This window comes from Pantherophis guttatus, chromosome 1, assembly GCF_059756535.1.
Source record: "Pantherophis guttatus breed Tessera chromosome 1, ASM5975653v1, whole genome shotgun sequence".
Classification (NCBI taxonomy): Eukaryota; Metazoa; Chordata; class Lepidosauria; order Squamata; family Colubridae; genus Pantherophis; species Pantherophis guttatus.
In genome coordinates, this window is record NC_142063.1 from 41,062,300 (window position 1) to 41,088,944 (window position 26,645).

The following is a 26,645-nucleotide window of genomic DNA, read 5'->3' on the forward strand; positions in this document are numbered from 1 at the left end:
TTCCATGAGAAGCTAAACATCTTCAAAGGAAAAACAGAAAGTCCAGAGCCTCCTGCTTGGTTTGGACCAGGAGCAATGACTCTAAACGATGAAAGTTCACCACTCTGCGCCTAAGGAAGCCGGCAGGCTCTGACCAGCCGGCAAAGGATGGCGCCCCTCCGCCCCCCTTTGCTCTCCTGAACGCAAAGGGGGAGCTGACTCCATTCGCAAAACCAGATTAGCTGGGCGGCCCGGGAAGCTCGGTGGTTGAAGCGGACGAGCGTGGGGCGGGGTCTGCCTCCAGGCTGCTCCGGGTTGATATAAGGTGCCTTCCTGGACCGCGCTTTTCTGTTCAGCACCAGAAGCCACCCCGCTTAGTGTGGTAGCAGGGATGGGTAACCGGGTCACCCGTGGGGATTTCGAGTGGGTTTACACTGACCAGCCCCACACGCAACGGAGGAAGGAGATTTTGGGTAAGTTAGGCTTGAGACGCTGGCTTAACGTTTCGAAAAAGGGGCGCTTCTCCTGGCGAGGTGGAGGCTCTCGTCCACCTTTCTTTCCCCTCTTACACGCAAAGAGTTGCCCTTTATTCCCAGTTGGTGGTCGGTTCTATCGCTTGGGATGATATATGAGCGCGGCTGGATTTTTCCCCATTGCTTCTTGTTCTTTCCTCTCCCCCCCCACCCCCCACCCCCTTGCAAACTCTGAAGTCGAGCTTGTCTTCTGGTGCCTGTGAGGAGCCTTAACAATTTCCCCAGCGCCAAGGAGGAACTGCTTTGCCACATCCCCTTCCAGGACACCTTTGTAGTTTCCCAACTAATACAGAAGCCTGGATTCCTAATTCAATTACTGATCAGCTCCAAACCTGCTTACTTTGATATCCTATGATGAGCTAGGTGCTGCCGTTGCGCAGGATAATTTTTCGTGTGTGTGTGTGTGTGTGTGTGTGTGTGAGAGAGAGAGAGAGAGAGAGAGAGAGAGGGAGGGAGGGAGAGAGGGAGAGGGAGAGAGAGGGAGAGGGAGGGAAGGAAGGAGAGAGAGAGAGAGGGAGAGAGAGGGAGGGAAGGAGGGAGAGGGAGAGAGGGAGGGGGAGAGGGAGAGGGAGAAAGAGAAGGAGAGGGAGAGGGAGAGGGAGAGGGAGAGGGAGAGGGAGAAGGAGGGAGAGGGAGGGGGAGAGAGGGAGAGGTGATCGAGTGATCGAGATCAGAGATATTAAGGCTTTAAACCAGTTTCCTATGTAGACTCTGCTTCCTTCACAAATGAATTTTCAACAGTATTGGTCCTAGTAAGGATCGGGATATGAGGCTTTCCCCCACGTTTTTTGTGGACTATGGGGTGAGCAAGAGAAGTCTAGTGAACACAATGATTCCTCTTTGTTGCAGTCATGCTGAACAGTAGAGAGTTGAACATAACAACTAAACCTGTCAAGCTATCCTTTGTATCCTTTAAAACCAATACAAAGGAGTAACAATGGAGTCAGAGGTTCTTAGAGCAAGATTTAGAAAGAAGGATCCCCAAAAGTAGCAAGGCTGGTTTATTATTTGAAAGAAGCAAAACAGCATTTATACATTATCATCTAAGCAACCAATGTCCCACATTTTCTTATTTCCTCCCCTGGCCCTTCATTAAAACCTTACTTTCCAGTTTAAAATGAACCTAATCCTTTCTCTCTCATTCTACTCTCCCTCTTTTCAGATTATTTTTGTCACAAATAAATTTCTTGAAACATTTTGAACTCCTGGTCCTATCATGAAAGATGGTTAGTGGGATCTAGTTTAGCAACACCAAAGGGACTAGATAAAACAACGATGAGGCTTGCTACCTTTTTAAAATAAATATTATTTTTATCCAGTTTTCTTCCTCCGGAAAGCTCATTTTTTTATGCATTTCTCCATCTCTTTCTTTTTACTGCACAGCAGTTCTGTGGGGAGGGATGATCCAGCTGAATAGTCATGGTCACTCAGCTAGGGACCCCTGGTCCTCCTCTGATTACCAGAGCTTCCTTTAGCTTTCATAGCAGGTTAGTTGACTATGTACTGTGCAATCAAAGTCCTTCCTGAACTGGCCACAAACCTGACTCTTTTTATTGGCTGAAGGAGGATGGAATACGTTCCTTTCACTTACCACCCTCCTGTTTTGTTTATGGTGTTGGTTCTCCTTTAGTTGTACTAAAAGGTATAGTGTAAAATTCCTGCCTGAAGCAACTTCATTAAATCATATTGTTTCCCATGGGGCAACTTGTTTCCTTTTAATTCCATCTGCCTTATTTAGTAGGCAAATATACTTATTTTGAAATGGGTTGACTTGAATTTAAATTTCTGCATGGCATTTAAGCAGTGGTGGGATTCAAGTAATTTAACAACCGGTTCTCTGTCCTAATGATTTCTTCCAACAACGAGTTTGCCAAACTGCTCAGAAAGTTAACAACTGGTTCTCCCGAAGTGGTGTGAACTGGCTGAATCCCACCACTGCATTTAAGGCATACTTTATACCCATTGTGTATCCAATCACTTGTCTCTCTTGGCTATATCAGAACCCCTTTTCATTTTTACAAGCTTAAATAAGTGTAGCAGAGTGTTTGTAATTCTGGAAGGTTCCGTTGTGTTTGACTCATGAAATAAGCTAATTTAAAAGTTCTCCAAGTACCTCACACACTGTTCCCATCCTTTCTTGTTGACTGGAGGTGGCAGGAGTTTTAATCCACCATCTCTGGTGGGTGATAGATCAAGGAAGATCAAACTAAGTCCTTAGGGCTGGGCGTGTTGGATGATTGTGTAATACTCATGTTCCTTGTTCCATCCCTTGGGGCGTTTTCTTATATTCCCTTTCCAGCATGGCTAGCCTGATAATGAACTCCTCACAGGAACGTATATAAAAGGTATTTTTTATAAAATCTAGTATTTTATGCCCTATACAAAGTAAAGAATGCATATATGCATATTCCTTACTGGATAATTTTGAAGTTCTTGAAGTTTTAGGGGATGAGCCTCAGTGGCACAGTGGTTAGAGTGCAGTACTGCAGGCTACTTCTGCTGCCTGCCTGCAATTTGGCAGTTTAAATCTCACCAGGCTCAAGATTTATTCAGCCTTCCATCCATCTGAGGTGGGTAAAATGAGGACCCAGATTGTTGGAGACAATAGGCTGACTCTGTAAACTGCTTAGAGAGGGCTTAAAGCACTGTGAAGCAGTATATAAGTCTAAGTGCTATTGCTATTGCTATCCTCCATGTTATTTATTATTAATTATTGTTGACCTAATGCTAAGGCAACTCCATATTCTTAGGCCTTTTGGCTAGACCAGGGGTCTGCAACCTTAAATTCTCAAAGAACCGGGGCCTGGTGGCTCAGTAGACTGATAGCATTGTGATTAACACCAGCTGTCTGCAATTACTGTAAGTTCGAATCTCACCAGGCTCAAGGTTGACTCAGCCTTCCATCCTTTCTAAGGTAGGTAAATTGAGGACCCAGTTTGTGGGGGCAATAAGCTGACTTCGTATAAATATACAAAAGTATGAAGGCTATTGCTTAACGCATTGTAAGCCGCCCTGAGTCTCCGGAGAAGGGTGGCATATAAATCAAATTTAAAAAAAAAACCCATTTGGACCTATTTCCCACAGAAAAGAAAACACCGGGAGCCACAAAACCTGGGTGGGCATGGCCAACTCGATGTCACTCACTTCCACCAGTCACATGACACACACCCCAGCCACGCCTACCCAGCCGGTCATTAGGGCAGAGAACCAGTTGTTAAAAAACACCAGGAACCACAAAATCCTTTTGACATCTCTCACTCTCCTATCCCTCCCTCTCTCCCCCCCTCCCTCTCTCTCTGTATCTCTCTGTCTCTGTCCTGGCTTCTTCTCCATCCCCCGCTGCTGCCCTTACCTTCTCAGAGGAGTGGTGAGGAGTGACTGGGAGGGGAGGGGAGGGCCAGGGGTGGGGCCAGCCAGTGTTGGGATCACTTGACAGGGAGCCACAGCAGAGGGCCCAAAGAGCCACACGTGGCTCCGGAGCCATAGGTTGCTGACCCCTGGGCTAGACAGTGGGAATATGAGAAGAGCTGTGCTCAAGGATTAGTTTCATAGATCTGGGCTCATAAAATTGGGTGTTTTGGAGGCAATAAAGTCAAGACGTCTGCCTGCTGACTTCCTTCTAGAGCCAAACAAAGTATAAGTGGTCCTTGATTTACAACCATTCATTTAGCAAGAGCTGACCGAAAAAAGTGACTTAGGATGGGTTTTCACATTTATGACCATTGCAGCAGCCCCATGCTCACATGATCAACATTTGAGCACTTGGTGGCATGTACTTGTGATTGTTGCACTGTCCTGGGGTGTGTGTGTGTGTTTGTGTGTGTCAGGTGATCACCATTTGTAACCTTTCCAGGAGCCTTCCAAACAAGCAAAGTCAATGGGGACAGCTAGATTCACTTATAGACTGAATGATTCACTTAACTGCATTGATTTGCTTAACAACTGTGGTAAAATGGGGTTCAATTTACTTATTTATTTATTTATTAGTCCAATTTATATGCCACCCTTTTCCGTAGACTCAGGGCGGCTTACAATGCATTATAGCAATAGCCTGCATACTTTTTTTGTATATACCTGCTTATTAGGGCTTTCGCCCCCCCCAAGCAGTGTTTTTCTATACAAAGTTGGCTTATTGCCCCCACAATCTGGGTCCTCAATTTACCTACCACGAAAGGATGGAAGGCTGAATCAACCTTGAGCCTGGTGAGATTCGAACTTGCACTAATTGCAGGCAGCTGGCAGCTAAGTGCTAGCACTTAACAGCACTTTAGTCTGTTGCACCACCGAGGCTCTTTTAACAACTGCCTTGCTTAGCAATGGAAATTTTGGCCTCAACTGTGATTGTAAGTCAGGGACTACCTGCGTCCATTTTAAGTTTTCAAAAAACAGTAGCGAAGCAACCTGAAATCTAAAAACTGATTTGGGTTACTCTACATTAGAGGGAACTGGCATTAGGATTGATACCTTTCCGGTAAGTAATAAATGAGACCTTCAAATTCAAACTATTTAATAGTAATTTTATTAAACTTTATAATTAAAATGATAAAAAACTAATACAAAAAAAAAGAAAAAGAAAAAAATAGAAAAGAAAAAAATTAAATATAGTAAAGAAAAAGAAAACATATACTGTATATAGAAAGAAATTATTTCCGCCTTCATCACAGCAAGTATTAACAATTTTAGTAATTTATCACCTTCTCAACAAACTATTTCTTTCCACGTCTCTTATCTAGAAACAAATCGTTAAAGCCTTGTTCAGTTTGGGCAGCAAAAGTCCATTATTGATTACTAAAGATAACATGTCTATTTTAACCTATATACTTTATTACAGGGGTGAAATCTACTTACCTTCCTTACCGGTTCGGAAGTGCACACGCCCTGCGCGTGCAAGCATCACATGCGCGCACAGACCTTCTGCGCATGCGCAGAAGCTAAAAACACATTACTTCCTGGTTTTAACCAGGACACCCGGATGGGTGGGAGGAGCTTTGCTCTACCATTGCTACCGGATCGCCGAACCAGCTGCGACGATCACTACCGGATCGCCTGATCGGGTCCGAACCGGGAGCATTTCACCCCTGCTTTATTATTTATATTATTTTATATCTTCCATAGGGCAATTTGGTCTGGACTTAGTGGTTACGCATCAGGCTAGAAAATAGGAAACCATGAATTCTAGTTCCTTCCTTAGCCATGAAAGTCAGCTGGATGACTTTGGGCCAGTTAACTCTTTCTCAGCCCAACTTACTTCACAGGGTTGTTGTTGTTGTGAGAAAAATAGAAGGAGGCAAGTGTGTTGGATATATTGGTTACCATTTTAATTTTTTTCCATTTCATTTTTTTTTTAATTTCAAAGATAGGATATTACATATAAAAAGAACAATTAGAAACTCAATTTTAAAAAAACCCAAAAATTACAAACGGGGGGTGGGGGGGAGGAAAAAAGAAAAAAGAAGTCTACACAACATATATAGAAACAACATTAAACATACATCGTCCACCCTGGTTGAGTGCTGAAAAAGAGATCTCAAATAAATCTAGTATATTCCTTCCCCTTACACAATAAGCTTACAAATAATTATCAACTTTCTCATTTACTGTATACTTAATATATATATTATTATATATATTAATATATATTATATAATAAATTAATATATAATTATATATATATATATATATAAATATATAATTATATAATTATATAATAAATTATTATAATAAATTTATATACAGTCAGGTCCAGAAATATTGGGACATCGACACAATTCTAACATCTTTGGCTCTATACACCACCACAATGGAGTTTGGATGAAACAAACACTATGTGCTTTAACTGCAGACTGTCAGCTTTAATTTGAGGGTATGTACATCCAACTCAGGTGAACGGTGTAGGACTTACAGCAGTTTGTATATGTGCCTCCCACTTGTTAAGGGACCAAAAGTAATGGGACAGAATAATAATCATAAATCAAACTTTCCCTTCTTAATACTTGGTTGCAAATCCTTTGCAGTCAATCATAGCCTGAAGTCTGGAATGCATAGACATCACCAGACGCTGGGTTTCATCCCTGGTGATGCTCTGCCAGGCGTCTACTGCAACTGTCTTCAGTTCCTGCTTGTTCTTGGGGCATTTTCCCTTCAGTTTTGTCTTCAGCAAGTGAAATGCATGCTCAATGGGATTCAGGTCAGGTGATTGACTTGGCCATTGCATAACATTCCACTTCTATCCCTTCAAAAACTCTTTGGTTGCTTTTACAGTATGCTTTGGGTCATTGTCCATCTGCACTATGAAGTGCCGTCCAATGAGTTCTGCAGCATTTGTCTGAATGTGAGCAGATAATATTGCCAAAACACTTCAGAATTCATCCTGCTGCTTTTGTCAGCAGTCACATCATCAATAAATACAAGAGAACCGGTTCCATTGGCAGCCATACATGCCCACGCCATGACACTACCACCACCATGCTTCACTGATGAGGTGGTATGCTTAGGATCATGAGCAGTTCCTTTCCTTCTCCATCTTCTTCTCTTCCCATCACTCTGGTACAAGTTGATCTTGGTCTCATCTGTCCATAGGATCTTGTTCCAGAACTGTGAAGGCTTTGTTAGATGTTGTTTGGCAAACTCTAATCTGGCCTTCCTGTTTTTAAAGCTCACCAATGGTTTACATCTTGTGGTGAACCCTCTGTATTCACTCTGGTGAAGTCTTCTCTTGATTGTTGACTTTGACACACATACACCTATCTCCTGGAGAGTGTTCTTGATCTGGCCAACTGTTGTGAAGGGTGTTTTCTTCACCAGGGAAAGAATTCTTCGGTCATCCACCACACTTGTTTTCCGTGGTCTCCCAGGTCTTTTGGTGTTGCTGAGCTCACCGGTGCAGTCCTTCTTTTTGAGAATGTTTCAAACAGTTGTTTTGGCCATGCCTAATGTTCTTGCTATCTCTCTGATGGGTTTGTTTTGTTTCTTCAGCCTAATGATGGCTTGCTTCACTGGTAGTGACAGCTCTTTGGATCTCATCTTGAGAGTTGACAGCAACAGATTCCAAATGCAAATAGCATACTTGAAATGAACTCTGGGCCTTTTATCTGCACATTATAATTGGGGTAATGAGGGAATATCACACACCTGGCCATGGAACAGCTGAGAAGCCAACTGTCCCATTACTTTTGGTCCCTTAACAAGTGGGAGGCACATATACAAACTGCTGTAAGTCCTACACCGTTCACCTGAGTTGGATGTACATACCCTCAAATTAAAGCTGACAGTCTGCAGTTAACGCACATTGTGTTTGTTTCATTCCAACTCCATTGTGGTAGTGTATAGAGCCAAAGATGTTAGAATTGTGTCGATGTCCAATATTTCTGGACCTGACTTCAGGCTGGTGTCTTTGGCTTCGTGCTTCTAGGAGCAACTCATCCAAGATCAAGTGGCTGTGGTTTCCAGCGTCCCGATATAGTCAGTTGGTGCCATCACTGACTATTGGGGACGAGTCGCTGGCCCTCACAAAGGGGGCTCACAACTTGGGTGTCCTCCTGGATTCACGGCTGTCTTTAGAAGAGCATTTGATGGCTGTGGTTGGGAGAACTTTCTATCAGGTCTGCCTGATTCGCCAGTTGCGTCCCTTTCTGGATCGGGACTCCTTACGCACGGTCACTCATGCCCTCGTCACCTCCCTCCTGGACTACTGAAATGCTCTCTACATGGGGCTCCCCTTGAGGAGCACCCAGAGGCTCCAACTGGTCCAGAATGCAGCCGCGCAGGTGATTATGGGAGCGACATGTCGTTCCCATGTAACACCTCTCCTGTGCGAGCTGCACTGGCTCCCAGTGGTCTTCTGGGTGCGCTTCAAGGTCTTGGTTACCACCTTTAGAGTGCTCCATGGCTTAGGACCGGGGCACTTACGAGACCGCCTTCTGCCACCAGTAGCCTCTCACTGACCAGTACGCTCCCATAGAGAGGGGGTCCTCAGGGTGCCGTCGGCCAAACAGTGTCGACTGATGGCCCCCAGGGGGAGAGCCTTCTCTGTGGGGGCACCTGCCATCTGGAACGAGCTCCCCCCGGAGATACGGAGGATCCCGGACTTACGCACTTTCCGCCGTGCCCTCAAGACCTTTTTATTTCAACAGGCTGGCCTGGCCTAACCTCCTTTTTAATTGTTAATTTTAAATTTGTTTTAAAATAATAGGGGTGTTTTAAATTGTTTGGGCCAAATTATTTAATGGGCTTTTATATTGTTTTTAAATTTTGTATTATGTGTGTTTTATCTTTTGGCTGTTCACTGCCCTGAGTCCTTCAGGAGGAGGACGGTATATAAATTTAAACAATAAATAAATAAATAAATAAATAAATAAATAAATAAATAAATAAATACATACATACATACATACATACATACATACATACATACATACATACCATTGGTACATAATTTTTCACCCATTTTACTGTACAGCCCTTAACGTATTTATTTTCCAAATTCACCAAAATACTTGAGCTTCCTCAAATAAAGTATCTGTCCTTCCAAAGAACAGTCAGGGTTGATTTATTTTAGAATTGACTGATTTGATCTCCTTACAGTCCAAGGGGGTCTCAAGAGTCTTCTCCCACAACACAATTAAACAGCATCAATTCTTTAGCCTTCCTTATGGTCCAACTCTCACAGCCATACATTGCTACTGGGAAAATCGTAGCTTTGACTATATGCATCTTTGCCAGCAAGGTGATGTCTCTGTTTTTTAATATGCTGTCTAGGTTTGCCATAGCTTTCCTTGCAATGAGCAAGCATCTTTTAATTCCATGGCTGCAGTTGCCATTTTGGAACCCAGGAAAATAAAAGCTGTCACTGTTTCCATTTCTTCCCCTTCTATTTGTCAGGAAGTGATAGGACTGGATGTTATGATCTTAGTTTTTTTAATGTTGAGTTTCAAACCAACTTTTGCATTCTCCTCTTTCACCCACATCAAACGGCTCTTTGGTTTACTCTTCACTTTCTGCCATTAGTGGTAGCATCTGCATATCTGAGGTTGTAGATATTTCTCCTGGCAATCTTTACCATACATAACTATGTTATGCCACCCAGATCTCAAATCTAAACTTTCAAGGTCCAACAATTTTGAATTTTTCAATACTTTTTTTTCCTTTTCTTTTTGCAAAGTTTAAATGGCCAGAGGCTAGACTACAGATTTCATGCTCGGCATGTTGCTTGTCAAGACAATTAAGCTTTTACTGGTACTAGTAGTTGGTATGTTTGTGGTTGATTTGTTCTTCCTCATATAGTCAGTTACCCCGAGGCTAGGGTCAGGCTGTTCATGCTTAATTCCTGTGTTATGACCTACCTAATAGCACAATATAGTTTAACATCAAGCAGCAGTTAATTAGTATTTTTCTCTTTCTCAAGGGACTTTCTTACACAAACTCATGTTTGCTTTCTTGATAGGGTGCTCAGGCAGCAATCTCATGCATCTAGATGCCATTTTTTTTTGTAATGAAAAACAAAGAAATGTACTGTTGGAAGAAATGTCCATCTGGGTTCAGCTCCAAGTGGGAAGAAAGACACTGGAAACATGGAGACTACTTGGAAAGATGGCTTAATGGTGGGCAGGACCACGTGGTTTGAGGTCCTGGGCAAAAAGAGTATATGGAGTGGAGAGAGGGATATATTTATACACGCTCTTGGGCCCTGCCTTAGAGTTTCCTGTTCCTGTACAAGAAATGTATCCCATTGGCTGTCAGACTCCCAGGGGGCGAGGGTCTTAGCTAACTTTGTAATCTGTCTGTGTCCCAGGCCTGGTTGAATCTTGCTGGGTGATGATGTAGTGAAAGGGCTTTGAGTAATTCCTATTATGGCTTAATGGCTTTGCCCTGGTTTGGCTCTTGAGTGAGGGCTAATCCTATCATATCCTGAGGGCCATGTCTTTTGTGTTGTAGATAAACTGGCCCACTCTTTGTCTTGTAGATAGGTTGGCACCAAAATATCTGCTAAGGGGGCAGAGAGCTGAGGCTCTGAGTTTGTCTTTAGAAACATGTTTCTCATTTAGGGAAAATATAATATTCTGCCTTTTTAATATTTCTTAGAATATTTCATTTTCCTAGGAGAGGGGTGGGTGCTAACCTCCTACTGTCAGGGTTCCAAGGAACACCCCCAAAGAAATAAAGCTCTGAGGCCTGAAGTTCCTCAAAGTTCCAATTTATTAGAGATGTCATGTTGGCACATCTGGAAAACCCGAATCTGAAAGCTTCCATGTTTTCCACACCCAGCTGACAGTTCACAGCCCTGCCCCACACCCACAATTTCATCACATTGTCCAATCAACTCTTCACACTCAACTGGATACAATCTTCAGGCAGTCTTCATCAGATGCAGGCAAAAGTCCTTGAATACGGAATGTTGTTATGACTAACTTTCTACCGCTCCAACAAGAACCCCCTGCCAACTTCCCCACCTAAAATATGTGGCAGTTAAGAAGCAAAAAAGAAAATTGTCTTCCAAAACTGACATCTACAGTACTACTTGCTTTTTGGTTATTTTGGTAAAAGTACGAAAGCCCAGTTTTGCCCCAAGAAACAGCCCAGTTTTGTGCAAGCTAGAATCTCTGATGCTGAGACTAGCTCACAAGGCCAAGCCCTTTTGTTGCCTGCAGCCTACTGAAGAGGCAGTGCTTAGTAGGCGGCTGGCAAAAGCTCAGATAAGCAAATATTGCATTAATATAATCTCAGTATATTATCTATGCTATATCTCTTTCACCAGATACACAGAGATGAAAAGAGCTTTTCCAGGACTTGTGGCTGAACCTATGTACCATTTTATAGATTATACACTAAAAATCACTCAGAATGAGCTTGCATGGCAGATGAGGGATCGACAATCCTTTCTGGCTTTCTCATTCCATTACCATAAAGCGAAGTACAATAAACATTGCAGAGTGGCAGGGAAAGTGGCTTAATGAAGAAGTCATGGTGCTGGATGAAAATTTCCATCATGCATGGCTATAGGTCTTGCTGGTTTATGCTGAATTTGATTCCAAAGTAGCTAGAAATTTGCAGATTCCAGTCCTGCTCCAGCTCCAGTGCAGATTGGAAATTGCATTTAAGGCAAATTGGGGCAAAGAAAGAAGCAATGTTTTATTTTGTTTTATTAGCTGTATGATTTATCTCCTTTTAGCTTTCAAACCAATCTGGTACTTTTGTTGTGGCAGGAAACCTAGATTATATTAATTTTGCTATTTCTACCTGTGTCATTAAGGTAGTATTCCATTGACAGAGAAGTTTTACTTCACAAATGTCCTTGAAATGGCTTGTATATAAGAGATAGTATATGGACCTACAGGGGGACAAGTCATTTTGTGCCTTTATAGTTCTTCACCTCGTTTTGCATCTTTACAATTTCAATCCAACCCATAAACTGGCTGACAATCTATCGGTGGCAGATTTCATTGACTAATTCTTGCTTTTCTCTCCAAGGTCATAAAAAAGGGTCAAATAGGGTCAAGATTGTTTCTATCAAATACCTTTAAAAATTTGTTCTATGCTCACAGTTTGCTGTTACTACCTATTGGCATAAATAAATAAGATACTTATATGACAATATAAAAACAGATATGTAACTAATAAAACTTAGATAGCTACAGGGAGCCTTCTGGAACTCAAGAACATAATCATCACCATCAAATTAGCTTTGTATATTTTTCTGTGTCTGGAAAAAACGAGTCTGGAGAAGGAGAAAAGGTGTGCCTTTTCTTAACTGCTCCAGAAGGAAGGGGTGAGGCAGAATATATTTACCTTATTTTTCAGGGTATAAGACGCACCTTTTTCCCACCTAAAAGGAGGTGAAAATTTAGATGCGTCTTATACACTCAGGGCCGGATTTTCCTATAGGCTAACTAGGCTTCAGCCTAGGGCCTCAAGATCAAGAGGGGCCTATATTCAAATTGTTAGCAAAATTAAAATTACACTTTCACTATAGGTGAAAGGGCCTCATAAGTGGAATAGCCTAGGGCCTCTTTTCATCTAAATCCGGCCCTGTATACACTGAATGTAGCCCCGCCCACCCACTGGCCCCCACCCTTTGGCCTCTGTCTCCCAGCAATTTACCTCCTTGCAAGCAAACAGCAAGAAAAAACAGCTCCTTTCAGCTTCAGCACAGCCTAATTAGCACAAGTTGATTCGATCAGCCTCCCGACTCTCAGCTGATTTGCTCTCAGCTGTTTTGCACAGGGCTCTGTTGCTTGCTGCAAAGAGGTAAATTGCTGGAACAGATTATTTTCCTTGTGCTAATCAAGCTATGCTGAAAACAAAAATGAAAGTAAAGCAGGCTGTTTGCTGTTTGCTGCAACTAGGCAAAATTCTCAGAAGCAACGGCAGAGGGAGATTTCTTTTTCTTCTTTTCCTCGCCAAAAAAGGTAGGTGCGTCTTATACTCCGGTGCGTCTTATAGCAGTAAGCTATCCAGGCCACGCTTTGCAGCAAGTTTTCTTTCCACCATTCAGTTCATTGTGGGAAATGATAACTATTTCATGTTCTCTTATCTTGGGGGTGGGGGGTGCACAGTTCTTGTTGAGGACTTGGTCACAGTAAGCATTTGAGTAATGTTTGTGTTAAGAGTTGTGTTAAGAGTAAAAAAAAATTCAGAAAGAAGCCAGGACCACAATTAAGTCTAATTTAATTGAAAATGAAATAAATGAGGTCAACGTGATTGTCCCTGCCCCATATTTTAATCATTTCCATTACTTTGGAAATGGGTTTGAGAGGCTGCATTCAAGATTTTGAGGAAGACCCATCTTTGTGAGCCTCCCTATTCAGCAATTCTTTAGCTCAGTACTTCTCAACCTTGGCAACTTCTAAGATGTGCGAACTCTTAAAGACGTGTGAAAGAGAATAGAAATGTAAGAATTGGGAGAATTTAAGAATTTCTATTCTCAGCCTAACTGGGGAATTCTGGAAGCTGAAGTCCACACTTTTAAAATGGTCAAGGTTGAGAAACAGTCAACACTGAGGTCATCCTTCCCTGGGAAAAACAACTTTGCCCCAATTTTGTAGCCAATGACAAGCCTAGATTGATTTATTATGTTGGGCTGTAATTAACTCAAGAAGTCAAATCACCTTCTCACAAAAGCAGATACTCATGCAGGTGCCTTGCAGCCAAGAATTAGCCTTTTCTGTTGGCATATAATCCAGTTTATAAATTGGAGTCAAGGTGCTAGTCCTCAGCATAAAATCCTGAGTCTCTGCTACTGGAAGCTTTGTATGGAATAAGTAATTTCCCCCTCCATTTGAAAATAAAATAATTCCAGATGTTTACTGTTCTTCTGGTCTGCTGACGTGGATGGGGTAGCTTCCAGATAACCCATGTGCTATTTCCTTAATGCTGATAGGGAAGCATAAAAAAATGGAGTGCCAGCTGAAAAGAAGGATTTTTTCTTAAGCTATTTGTTGTGCTTGTATATACCTGTAATTTGATTGTTCAACCTTGTATATAGAAATTTAACTTAACTCTCTCTCTCTCTCTCTCTTTGTGTGTGCATATACAGTTGTATGCATGTATATGAGAATGTTTATATATAGCCACACAAACACATATATACCTACACACAAATATAGCCTATCTCCAGGAAGATGTTCCTATAAGAAGAAAAGCTGTTTTCCTGGAACAGAAAGGTGGACGGATATAGCAACAGGCTAGTGTTGCTGTATCCGGTGGGTTTCAAATTTTTTTACTACCAGTTCTTTGGGTGTGGCTTGGTGGGCGTGGCATGGCCTGGTGGGCATGGCTTAGTGGACATGAGAGGGGAAGGTTACTTCAAAATCCCCATTCCCTCTCCACCCCATTAACCTGCTCTGGGAAGGAATCAAACTCCCCCCTCTTCATTTCCCCAAATAAAATATTACTCATAAGAAAAGGCTCCCAGAAAAGCAAGGAAAAATCAAGCTGCTAACAAAGGAACCTGCCTAAGGCTCATTCTACATTCCTGCTGCATAAAAGGAAACTTTGTAAGAAGAAAACATCTACAGATGCTTAGAGACAATATAAAGTGGAAGTCGGAAGTTCAGCTCCATTTACAAGCAGGCAGGAAATTCATTTCACAGTGGAAATTGCCCAAACCTTTTTAGAAACACAAAGCCCATGTTGTGCAAACCTCCAAACTTCAAAAACATAGAACCATATAAGAATCCCTCCTCTTATCCAGTTTGTTGTTCAGCGACCCAGAAACGAACTGCTGAATGTCACTTTGCTTCTGCAAGTAAAAACCTTCCAGCAGCTGCTTCTTGGCTTGTCAATTTAAAGCGATGGCGTCTTGTTTTATTATTTCTTCTTCTTCTTTGCCAAGTGATTTCTCGGCTGAAAAGCGAGCCCTGAGTTTTTCCTTCTAGCCGATCAGTTGGGAGGCTTCTTGGCTTCTTAGTTTAAAGCAACAGTGTCTTGTTTTTTTCCCCTCTTCTTTGCCAAGCGATCTCCCAGCTGAAAAGCGAGCCTAATTTTTTCCTTCTAGCCGATCAGCTGGGAGACTGGGAGGCAGCGAATAGATTGGAGGCGGGGCAGAGGTGATATTTACCGGTTCTCCGAACTACTCAAAATTTCCACTACCGGTTCTCGAGAACTAGTCAGAACTGGCTGAAATGCACCTCTGAAGCTGCTGCTAAAATGTCTTAGTCTGAATAGGATTTCCTTAAGCGAGGTTAGAATCAAGCTGGCATAAGCACAGGACAAAAACAGTTTAAATGGTAAATTCAGATAAATCCAAAAAAGCAGTTCAACAACTGAAGCAGCAGATTATTTATTTATCTGTTCATTCATTCAATTTATAAGACAGCCCACTGACCAGGCGATGATGATGATGATGATGATCTGTATAGGCTGAGTTCCAGTCTGAATTTATGGAGGTCTATTATTTTCATTTCATTAAGTATTTTGAAAAACAGTCTCATCTAAGTCTTAATTTGCATCTGCATCTGCATTTGCATCTGCATCTGAAGAGATATGGTTGCATCACATTGTCTGTAACATATGATGGATGTTAAACAGACTTTAAAAAACAGCTTTCTGCAATGTATATACTGTAGATATGGTGTTTAGTCACAACCGAAACCACAATGGAAAGCGATTCAACTTTGGACAGAAAGGGATCTTTTAGAAACAGGACATTTAATTGGAAAGTTGTGATTGAGAATGTGAGGTGCTTATTGCTTAGCAAATTGTCACATTTCTGAAAGCAACAAAATCCTTGAAGTGTGTGCATTTTTTGTTATCTAGGGCCTATTGGTTACTTTACCTAACTAAATTTGTCCAAAGGAGGGATAGCGAGATAACAGACTCTGATATCTCTGATGTTATGAATGAAGCCATTCGAGAATGGAAAAAGAAATTGCCGACATGCCAGTAATGTTTAAAAGTAAATGGGAATTTGTGTAAGTACAGTTTGATAACAGATCACAGTGAGCTATTGGTTTCTCTAATGGAATGTGATAATGACCGTGGAAGGTGTGGTGGGGGAGAGAGATGCTGCCTAGGGAATGATCAGATAAAAGGAAAAGATCCTGAACTAATCACGCCATAAAATTGATGGTGGAAATTTGTACTGTTAGATTTACAAGATTATTACATAAATATAGCTTTATTTTATTAAAAAGTAGAATTAGCTCACCTTGTTATGTTTCCTGTCTGATCTACTTGGGAGGTTGACAGTTTTCAAGCAGTTGATATAAAGTTAGACTGAAGGATATCCTTTCTTTTCAATTTCTCACAGTGGTCTGTCCTTTTCTGTATGCTTCTTCTAGATGTCCCAAAGGTGCTTTTTCAAGAGGCAATTGGACTTTCTGGTTTTTCTTTGAATATGTTTCGCTTCTCATCCAAGAAGCTTCTTCAGCTGAGATGAGAAGCGAAAAGTCCAGTCGCCTCTTGAGGACCTTTGGGACAACCATGACATGGATGACTGAGACTCTCCATAGACACTTTTATTCTATATGTTTTCGTTAGCTAACAAACAAACTCTATCAACAAGCTGGGAATGGCTTAATCATATGAAGCCTCCCATTTGAGGGGCAAATAATAGAGAGGGACAGAGATTAGAATCATTGCAAGTGCTAAATTTTAAAAAGTACATAATTACATTAAAGTGTAAGCATTAATATTTAAGAAATCAAATGGACACCCCACCATTTACTGTATTTTTCGGACTGTAAGACACACTCCCCCCAAAAAAGTGAGTGGAAATGTCTGTGTGTCTTATAGAGCAAATGTTGCCAAAGCCCCACCTACCCGTCGGCCCCACCCACCTGGCCCCTACCCACCGGCCTCTGCCTCCTAGCAATTTGCCTCCTTGCAGCAAACAGCAAACGACCTGGTCAGCTTCAACACAGCCTGATTTAGCACAAGCAGCTGATTAGCGGTTAGATCGGCCTCCCGGAATACAATCAGTTGTTCCAGGCTGCAGGGATTGCTGCCGCCTATCGCTGCCTCCATGCGCCCCATTTTCAACCTCCGTGCATCCCGTTTTTGGCCTCCATGCATCTCATTTTCGGCCTCTGTGCATCCCATTTTCCACACATCCCATTCAGCAGTGACAGGTGGTGGCAATCCCCACCACCTAGAACGGGCTGAAAATGGGATGTGTGGAGGCTGAAAATGAGGCACGTGTGGAGGTGGTGATGGGTGGTGATGGGAGATTTTTTTTTCTTGTTTTCCTCCCCAAAAGCTAGGTGCATTTTATAATCCAGAGCATTTTATAGTCCAGAAAATACAGTAAGTATTTTTTTGTGGCCCACAGTATCTTATTCAAAGGAGCCTTGGTAGTACAGTGGTTTAATGCACCCTGTTATTAACACAGCTGCCTGCAATTTCTGCAGGTTCAAATCTCACCAGGCTCAAGGTTGACTCAGCCTTCCATCCTTTCTAAGGTAGGTTAAATGAGGACCCAGTTTGTGGGGGCAATAAGCTGACTTTGTATAAATATACAAAAGTATGAAGGCTATTGCTTAACGCATTGTAAACCGCCCTGAGTCTCCGGAGAAGGGCGGCATATAAATCAAAATTAAAAATAAAAAAAAATTAAAAAAGGCTGAAGTGGCCCTTGGATCATTAAAAGTTGTGCCTGGCTGCTTTCAAGGGGACTCTGGAGCAGCCAGGAGCTCCATGTTGGATGGCAGCCAATGCTCTGAAAAAAGATGACATACACCTGTTTCTTGATCATAATATCTCCCAACTTGATCAAAAGTCAACAAAAGAAGGGCAGTGACACACATTTTTTAAAAAATCAGTTGCATTACTTAATTTTTTATATTGTTCCCATGAGGATAACCAGTAGATCTGTTGGAGGAAAAAAATGTCTCTTAGATTTATAGGCCATGCCGTTTGGAAATTCTGGAAGTTACAGACCAGATATGTCTTAAGGGTGCTATAGATGGCAGCTACAAATTCCCTTGCATTAACTGCCTTGGTATTAGAAATTTTGGTTGAGTGTATTGCCAAGAAAACTCATTGAGCTTGGCCATGTAGCCTGTAGGGCTCATGACAAACTTATAAAGCCAAAGCAACAAAGTTTTTCTGTACATTCCTGGCAAAGGATCCCAAGGTCAAGCTTAGACACCAGTATAAGAAACCTATCACCAGCCTAGACAGAAACCAGGGTAGGAAGATCATAACGGTACTTGAATAGTGTGTTTTCTCTGGTCTTAGACACCACTAGAGGGAACCAGGGCTTAAAATTACAGTCTCTCACAACAATACCAGATTTCAGTCCCTAATTCCTACCCCATTATTAATGTTATTGAATAGGCTATCCATTTTCATAATGTGTTCACATGTCCATGAGGGCTTTAAGGCTTTTTCATAGCCTTAAAGATGGCACACGTCTCAGTAGCTTGGATCTTGGATTTGGGAGATCAAGGACTTCTTCTTTTCGTAGATAGGCAGGGCTGAAATTCAGCAGTGGAGGCCATTTTTATTGGTTATGCTCTTCCCGTTTTGACAGTTGGGGAACCAAAGGAACTGTCATTGAACAAAGACATGAGTGAATACTTTCTTCCAAATGATTCTAAAAGTAATTCTTTGCATCCGAGGAAGGTGGCCATACAGTATATCCTTGAGCTGGCTTTGGTGTTCCTGCTATCAAATTCTTCTATAGCATCCTTTCGTAATCTTTGCCCCGGGATTATGGAGTTATAATGTGCTATATTCTCTTGGCATCAAGTTTTAGTGTTGGCTTTATAAGTTTATTTTATAATAAACTTGGCCTCTTTTTAAAACCTAAGAGGAAGAGTGTTTAGTTACAGAATTGTAGCTGAGGTTTTAGGTCTAGAACTACATTTCATTTTAATCCAAGTTAAAACTATTTTTTAAAATAACTATTGCGTATTTAAAGTGACAAAGTTTAAGACAAGTTAATAATACTTATGTAATTAATGGGGAAATGGAACCAAACAATGGAATACATAATCGGATTACAGGATCCTTGTTGGAAGATCCCAAGGAAGGATTTGAAGACATGTGATAAAGTAACTTTGCTGAAACTAAGCAGGACTAGATTCAGCTATTTGGCTAGGAGATTGTCTGGGACATGGACTCTATAACAGAAAGACTGAATGTTACTATGCAATAAAAAGTTCCTCATATAAATGGTATGGTGGCCTTGTCCTTTGTTGTTGTTTTCTGATTTTTATCAGACGAGCATGTGATTTTCAAACATGGTGGATTTACAGTATAACCTCTTTGCTTCTTTCTGTCACGTGGGTGTAATTATGTGGAACAGACAGTTGGAGGAATGGTGAGATGACTTTGCTGGGCTAGATGAGCCTTTTTTTAAAAAAGGAAGGCTGTTCTCAACTGCCTTTAATGCCATCTTTCTTTCCTCCCTCAGCCAGATATCCAGCCATCAAGTCTCTAATGGGTTCAGATCCCCATTTAAAATGGATTGTGACAGGAATGGTACTCACTCAGCTTCTTGCCTGTTACCTGATGAGAAATTTAGCCTGGAAGTGGGTTTTCTTCTGGGCTTATGGTTTTGGGGGCTGCATCAACCACTCCATAACACTAGCAATCCATGACATCTCTCACAATGTTGCCTTTGGCAACAAGCAGACTAAGTGGAATAGGTGGTTTGCAGTCTTTGCCAACTTGCCTGTTGGATTACCTTACTCTGCCTCTTTCAAGAAGTACCACATTGATCACCATCGATACCTTGGCGGAGATGCTTTGGATGTGGACGTTCCTACTGATTTTGAGGGCTGGTTCTTCTGTACTCCATTTCGGAAGCTAATCTGGATTGCCATCCAGCCATTTGTTTACAGTTTGAGGCCGCTATATGTCAACCCCAAAGCAATTACTGAGATGGAGATATTTAATGCCTTGGTACAATTCTCCATTGACCTTACAATCTATTATTTGTGGGGTTGGAAGCCTATTGTTTATTTAATAGCAGGAACGATCCTGGCCATGGGTTTGCACCCTATTTCTGGGCATTTCATAGCGGAGCATTATATGTTTTTGAAAGGATATGAGACATATTCGTACTATGGACCCCTCAACTGGATCACCTTTAATGTTGGCTATCATATGGAACACCATGATTTCCCCAGCATTCCTGGATCTAGGCTGCCAATGGTAAGCATTGATATTCTTTCCTTTCAATGTTTCAAATTGTTTGTGACCATTGCTTATTAAACTTCTTCAAAATCCCTATTATGTGATGTGACAGGGAGGAAGAATAACAGAATTAAAGCATGCAGAATGAAATAGTAAAAGACAGTTGAAATAGCTTCTAACACCAAAATATGGTTGGGAATGAGAGGAAAAATTATAGATATTAATGAAAAATACTGATTATCAGTGTGAAATCAGATGTATGGTAAATAATGGTTCTTGTTTTTCCACTGGATTATAAATTATAAATTATCTACCTTTCAGTGATTCATCTGCACATATTTTTACACACCCTTCCGAAGGAAAATCGCACACCTCTGGCCTATATTGCATTCCAACCCCTGCAAACAACCACACCCACCCACCTCCCAGTATGTACCACACTAGAATATTATTTGTATAACCTCTCTTAAAAAGTACCTACTTTCAAGAATTAAACATTAATTTTTGCTTGTTTTACTAGACCAAAAATGAATGCCCATGTAATTTTTCCACAATTTACAGCACTGTGCAATTACAAAATCATTGCCTAAAGGGCATGTGCCTTGCACCTGTTGTTCCCTCCCCAAACCCCACACGACATATGCCCTTATATACTAATAAATGGGGGCTTGGAGCATGGATTCCACGAAGTAAAAATGCATTGTATTGTATTCTGTAGGACCCCTGAATTGTTGTGTACTGTGCATGTAGACCAGGGGTGAAATGCTCCTGGATCGGACCGGATCACCCGGTCCGGTAATGATCTTGGGCAGTGGATTGGTGATCTGGTAGCAATGGAGGAGCAAAGCTCCACCCACCCACCCGGGGGTCATTACTTCCTGGTCTGCGCATGCACGTGATGTGCGTGGCGCGTGCACTTCTGAACCGGTAAGGAAGGTAAGTAGATTTCACCCCTGATTTCATTATCAAATATTCTGATCTGTGGATTTTAGCTAGCAAGGGAGTCCTTTCTAACTTCGATCACTGTTGCTGTGAGACTTGGATAAGCACCAAATAGTTGCAGACACTTGGATTGAGATAAACAGAAGGGCAGTTCTCTAATTGTGGCACCAGAATGACCATCTTGCAAATTCTGATATCCTCCCCGCTGCTGTGGTGGGCCTGTCAAATTATAAAGCATTCATTCATTCTCCAGAAAGGCCTTGTGAAGTTAATGCCCACTATCCTTCTGATGTTCTTAGGATGCTCCCTACCACCCCATTTGGCTTTTGAGGGGCAGTAGGCACAGATCAAGCAAAGTAGGGAGGTGCAGCAATCCTCCACTTTCAGTCCTCTGGGAATGTCTGGGTGTGGTCCAGAGGCATTCTTGTAAACAAGAGATCATGCTAAAAATGGATGCTTAGCTTTGCAACATGGCAGCTTTCCATTTAAATTGGTTTAATTGAACCTGTTAAAAAGCCCTTTCATTTTAAAAGTAAATGACTTTAGAAAAGGTAAATATGTGGGATAGGAACCTGGCATGTGCCGAGGGAATTGACAATGTCTCTGACGTATTGGGAGTTGGGGGGGTACCCCTCTGGAAAGCCTGTTACAAACCATGTTTTTTCTAGTGTGAGTTTCTGATTTTGGTTTAATACATTTGATTTTAAAGATTATTTTGTGAAGATTCGTATCGCCCTTAACCATACCTTCAGTTTTGGGGAGTCTTAAGCCATGTTATAATATGGATAGCTATTAAAGAAGTTAAACACATGGGCAGGCAATGGGAAATAACTTCTCCAACATTCCAATAATAAAAGATTATGTGAATATTATTTATTCAGTCAAGGAGTGGGCAAAAGCTCAGTTTGTATGCAGTGGAACTACTATCTTCGCTTCTGCTAACTACCGACTGACTGCAATTTGACAGTTCAAATCCCACCAGGCTCAAGGTTGACTCAGCCTTCCTTCCTTCCGAGGTGGGTAAAATGAGGACCCAAATTGTTGGGGGCAATAGGCTGACTCTGTAAACCACTTAGAGAGGGCTGTAAAGCACTGTAAAGTGATATATAAGTCTAAGTGATATTGCTATCCCTTCATACACTCTTGTCTTTGGGCACACCCTTGCCAGACATTCTCCTCCACCTTTGTTTACACATTTATAGTATAGGATAAAAGAGTAATCTAGCTTTGATCTAGATTTTTGTTAACACTTCATCTTCACCCTTCCCTTCATTAGCATTCCTGTTATGGAATGAAAGACCTTGGGAGACAGGGCAAAGAGACCCTGCCAAGGGGAGACAGCATGGCCAGCATCTGGAGGCAAGAGGCTCAGAAGAAATTATTTATTTTTATTTTTATTTATTTTATCATATTTATATACCACCCTACTCCCGGGGGACTCAGGGCGGTGAACAGCCAAGATAAAAATACAATAACATACAAAAGTTAAAAGCTACTTAATTTAATTTAAGCTATTTAAATTAGTGATTCTTACAGGTTTAATATTTGTAAGAAAATTGGTAACCTATTAAAGAAGTAAGAGCCTGATGGGAGACACTCATAGTGTTTTTACATAAATAGGAATAAACAAACCATTTTTTTCCAGAACATAAAAAACATTGAAATCTAATCATTGTCCTAATAAAAAATATAGCTTGATTTTTTTTTATAAAGCACCAAACATCAAACACTGCTTCAAGGTTACAAATGCCATTCACCCCCCCCCCCAACACATATGCAGATGTACACAAACGTTCTTACTATTTTCATTACACAGAAAAAAACCCCATACTTGCGTAATATTTGTTTCTATGATTCTTCATAGCATGTTATATTTTCCCCACTTCTGTTCAATTTAGCTCTGCTAACTAAAGGATTACAAGTCCTATCATACTTACCAGCATTGGGGAGGCTACAGTATGAATTCATAGTGATATCCTTGGCATCATGACCCTCATGTCAGAGCCTAGTTATCTAGTCCATTCTCCAGGCTTTTTATAGCATCCTCAAAAATAAGCTATAAGCAATTTGATATTCCTTAAAAATGCTTGATTAGACAAATAAGAGGAAGCATAAGCTTAGTCTAGCACTGATGATGTTACGTATTTGAATAATGAAACATCTGCAAGAAAGCAATCAAGGACCCTTCCCCTCCCCAAAAGGAAGCATATGGATTGATACAGCTATCTAGAGTATTTCTATATCTGACATTATAGAATAAGTGAACTGGCTATGTGTTTCTGTGGATTATAGTAACTGCAGGTTGAAGTTATCTAATAAACAATAGTGGTTCAGCTTAATAAATCCAATATATTCTTCTTTGCCACTCTTTCGAACTTTTTTCCAGTTCCCTCCTGCAAATTATTTTGCCACTACTGAATCTCAATTCTCTGACTTTTATTCATTCTTCTGTTAAGTTGACTTGTATCAGATATGAAAGTCCTTGAGATATCTATAGGTTGCAATCTCATTGACCAAGTTCAGATCATTGACCTTGGTAGCTGAGGTTGAAGCTGGACTTCATCTATCTGGAAAGTCAGTGGAGAGTTTAAGTAAGCCAGGGAGGTGTTACCTGCATCTGTCATTAGAGACTGACTTTGTTTGTATTAACCCTATATTAAGTAAATTAGGATTTGGAAAACAGGTCCAAATGTCTGAATTTGCACACCTAGATCTAGTCAGTAATGATGCTGGCTGCATACAATGCACTGAGCTATTCAACAGCACTTTAGCTGATGTGTTATAAAAACTCTACATCTTCTATTTTTCATATGAAATGTACAAAGGCTAGTACATTGCTTTAGGATGCTTTAGGAAGGAACCACATTAGGAAATGGTTGTTCCATACGGAATCCTATTTTTTGCAGAAGAAAGGAAATCAAAATAATAACACAGCAATCATAGTGAATGCCCATTGGGAACAAATCCTAAATATATGATATATTATAATCTATAATAATTTTTTTTTTGATTTGATTTATATGCCGCCCTTCTCCAGAGACTCAGGGCAGCTTACAATGCATTAAGCAATAGCCGTCATACTTTTGTATATTTATAAAAGTCAGCTTATTGCCCCCACAATCCGGGTCCTCATTTTACCTACCTTAGAAAAGATGGAAGGCTGAGTCAACCTTGAGCCTGGTGAGATTTGAACTTGCAGTAACTGCAGGCAGCTGGTGTTAATAACAGTGCTTTAGTCTGCTGCGCCACCAGGGCTCAATATATAATGATATGATAAATCATATATATGAATTTGTGTCACCTGTTGACTCCCCCCGACTCTGCTACAAATCTTTCATTTAGCATAGAGGCCCCCAACCCCCACGAATGCATGAAACTCCATTTGCCCAAGTGGTAGGTATGCGTGTGAAACCATCTCCTCTCCCTCCCTCCCTGATGCTGCTACCACTGCCGGTCCATAAAGGCAGAAAGGTTGGGGGCTGCTGATGTAGCAGCATGCATAACCTTCTAAACCTTTACTAAATTCCTTCCCAAACTTCACATTTTTCTGTAAGTTGACCCAAAATATAAAAAGATTGTACTTTGGGGTATGGATACTAATGCCTTTAACCAATTTCTTTAAAGATGGGGCATACACAAAAGTTAGGGATGCAGTGGCTCAGTGGCTAAGATGCTGCGCTTGTCGATCGAAAGGTTGGCAGTTTAGCAGTTCCAATGCGTATCGCCACATAACCGGTGAGCTCCCCTTACTTGTCCCAGCTTCTGCCAACCTAGCAGTTCAAAAGCACATAAAAAATGGAAGTAGAAAAATAGGGACCACCTTTGGTGGGAAAGTAACAGTGTTCCGTGCACCTTTGGCGTTTAGTCATGCCAGCCACATGACCATGGAGACGTCTTCAGACAGTGCAGGCTCTTCAGCTTTGAAACGGGGATGAGCACTGCCCCCTAAAGTCGGGAACAACTAGCACATATGTGCGAGGGGAACCTTTACCTTTATCTATATACAAAACAGCAGAGGTATGGGGGGGGGGAGAAGTAAAGCTGATGACCACTATTGAAATAAAAAGAGGTTGGGCTTTGAACACAGTTATGTATTGCCTGGCAAAGCATTACCAAAGAAAAGCTTGCAATAAAGGTACTTGTGGTGTAGCTAGGCCTAGCCACCCTGTGGCATTAACTGAAATACATCTCCCGGCTTCCAGAAGCTGTTTTCCTTTTGGGGAGGTAGAGTAGCAGTATCTAGTTTGTGATGAATGACCAAGTAGTTCTATTCATGAAACATACATAATGGTTTATCCATAGAATATTTATACACTTCTTTGAATTGGCCTGATACATCAGCTTCCCACATGGACCAGTGGTTGCATTACAGTTAAAGTTGCTTATGTGGCTAGCTTATGTCAAAGCATCATGCAACAGTGGTGGGTTTCAAAACATTTCACTACTGGTTCTGTGGGCATGGCTTGGTGGGTGTGGCAGGGAAAGGATACTATAAAATCTCCATTCCCTCCCCAATCCAGGGGAAGGTTACTGCAAAATCCCCATTTCCTCCCGATCAGCTGGGACTTGGGAGGCAGAGAATAGATGGGGGTGGGTCCCGTCAGAATTTTTACTACCAGTTCTCCAAACTACTCAAAATTTCTGCTACCGGTTCTCCAGAACTGGTCAGAACCTGCTGAAAACCACCTCTGTCATGCAAATATACCCACCATTTTAAGAGTCAATTAATTTGCCAATATAAATCAGAGTTTGTGCTCATTCTCCATGAAGAAAGACAAAGAGCCTGATTGCATTTGAAGAGTTAATAGAGGTCAGATGTTAAACATTCATAAAACCTTGGAATTCCTTTCTGGGTGACTATTGTTTTGTCTGGCTCACTGCCCCTCAAATTAATAACTTATGTGGTGCTTCGGGATATTGGGTTTGGTCTGCAATAATCAGAAAAAAAACAAGTACAAAAACTAGGTTACACTCCAGGTAGGGTATGCTGACTGAAAACATTAGAATACATTTTATCACCAATTAACTTGACCTTTCACTTGAAGGACAAAAGCCTGTTGTGTGTAAAAACATGGAACTGGGTGCAGCAGAAACAGGGGTCGATTGAAGTGCGTGCACTGAATTTAAAGAATGGATTTTAACTTGTACTGTTGCTCTTTGGTGTAAAAGTTGTCTAAAAGTTACCCTCTTCCCCAATCATGTGGTTTACTGGAAGCTGCAGGTACTTCTTTTTAAAAAAAGGTCCAGAAGGTCCCCATCTTATCAGCTAGGAGCCTGATTGGTCAAACTGATTTAACCTCCCCTTCTGATTGGCAAAAATAAGTAATAAATCTGCGATTATCTTGCCACCATAAATAATTTCAAAGCAAACATGTTGTGTGTTTTGATCATTCTACTTAGGCCTGAATACCTTTAGATGTATGGGCTTCAGGCATCAATATTCTCAGCAATGGCCCTTCAGTTGGCTGAAGAATTCTGGAGCCGGAGTTGAGGAAGACTGAGTTAGATGATAAAACTGCATCACTTGATTGGTGCTAAAAATGATTGTATCACCTTAAAAAATCTGAAGAAAGGGAGGCAGCAGTGGTCCTTTGCTTTCTCTGAATGGTCCAA

The 26,645-nt window shown here is 41.3% G+C and overlaps 1 protein-coding gene across 1 annotated transcript in view; it reads left to right on the top strand.

Moving 5' to 3' along the window:
- Positions 1–232: 232 nt before the first annotated feature.
- DEGS2 (delta 4-desaturase, sphingolipid 2) overlaps positions 233–26,645 on the top strand; it is a 35,740-nt gene continuing 9,327 nt past the window's right edge. Inside the window, exons 1-2 of the mRNA XM_034418464.2 lie at positions 233–452; positions 19,366–20,108. Of these exons, the coding sequence (XP_034274355.1) occupies positions 371–452; positions 19,366–20,108 (825 nt within the window). The 5' untranslated portion in view covers positions 233–370. The remainder of the gene's footprint in view (positions 453–19,365; positions 20,109–26,645) is intronic.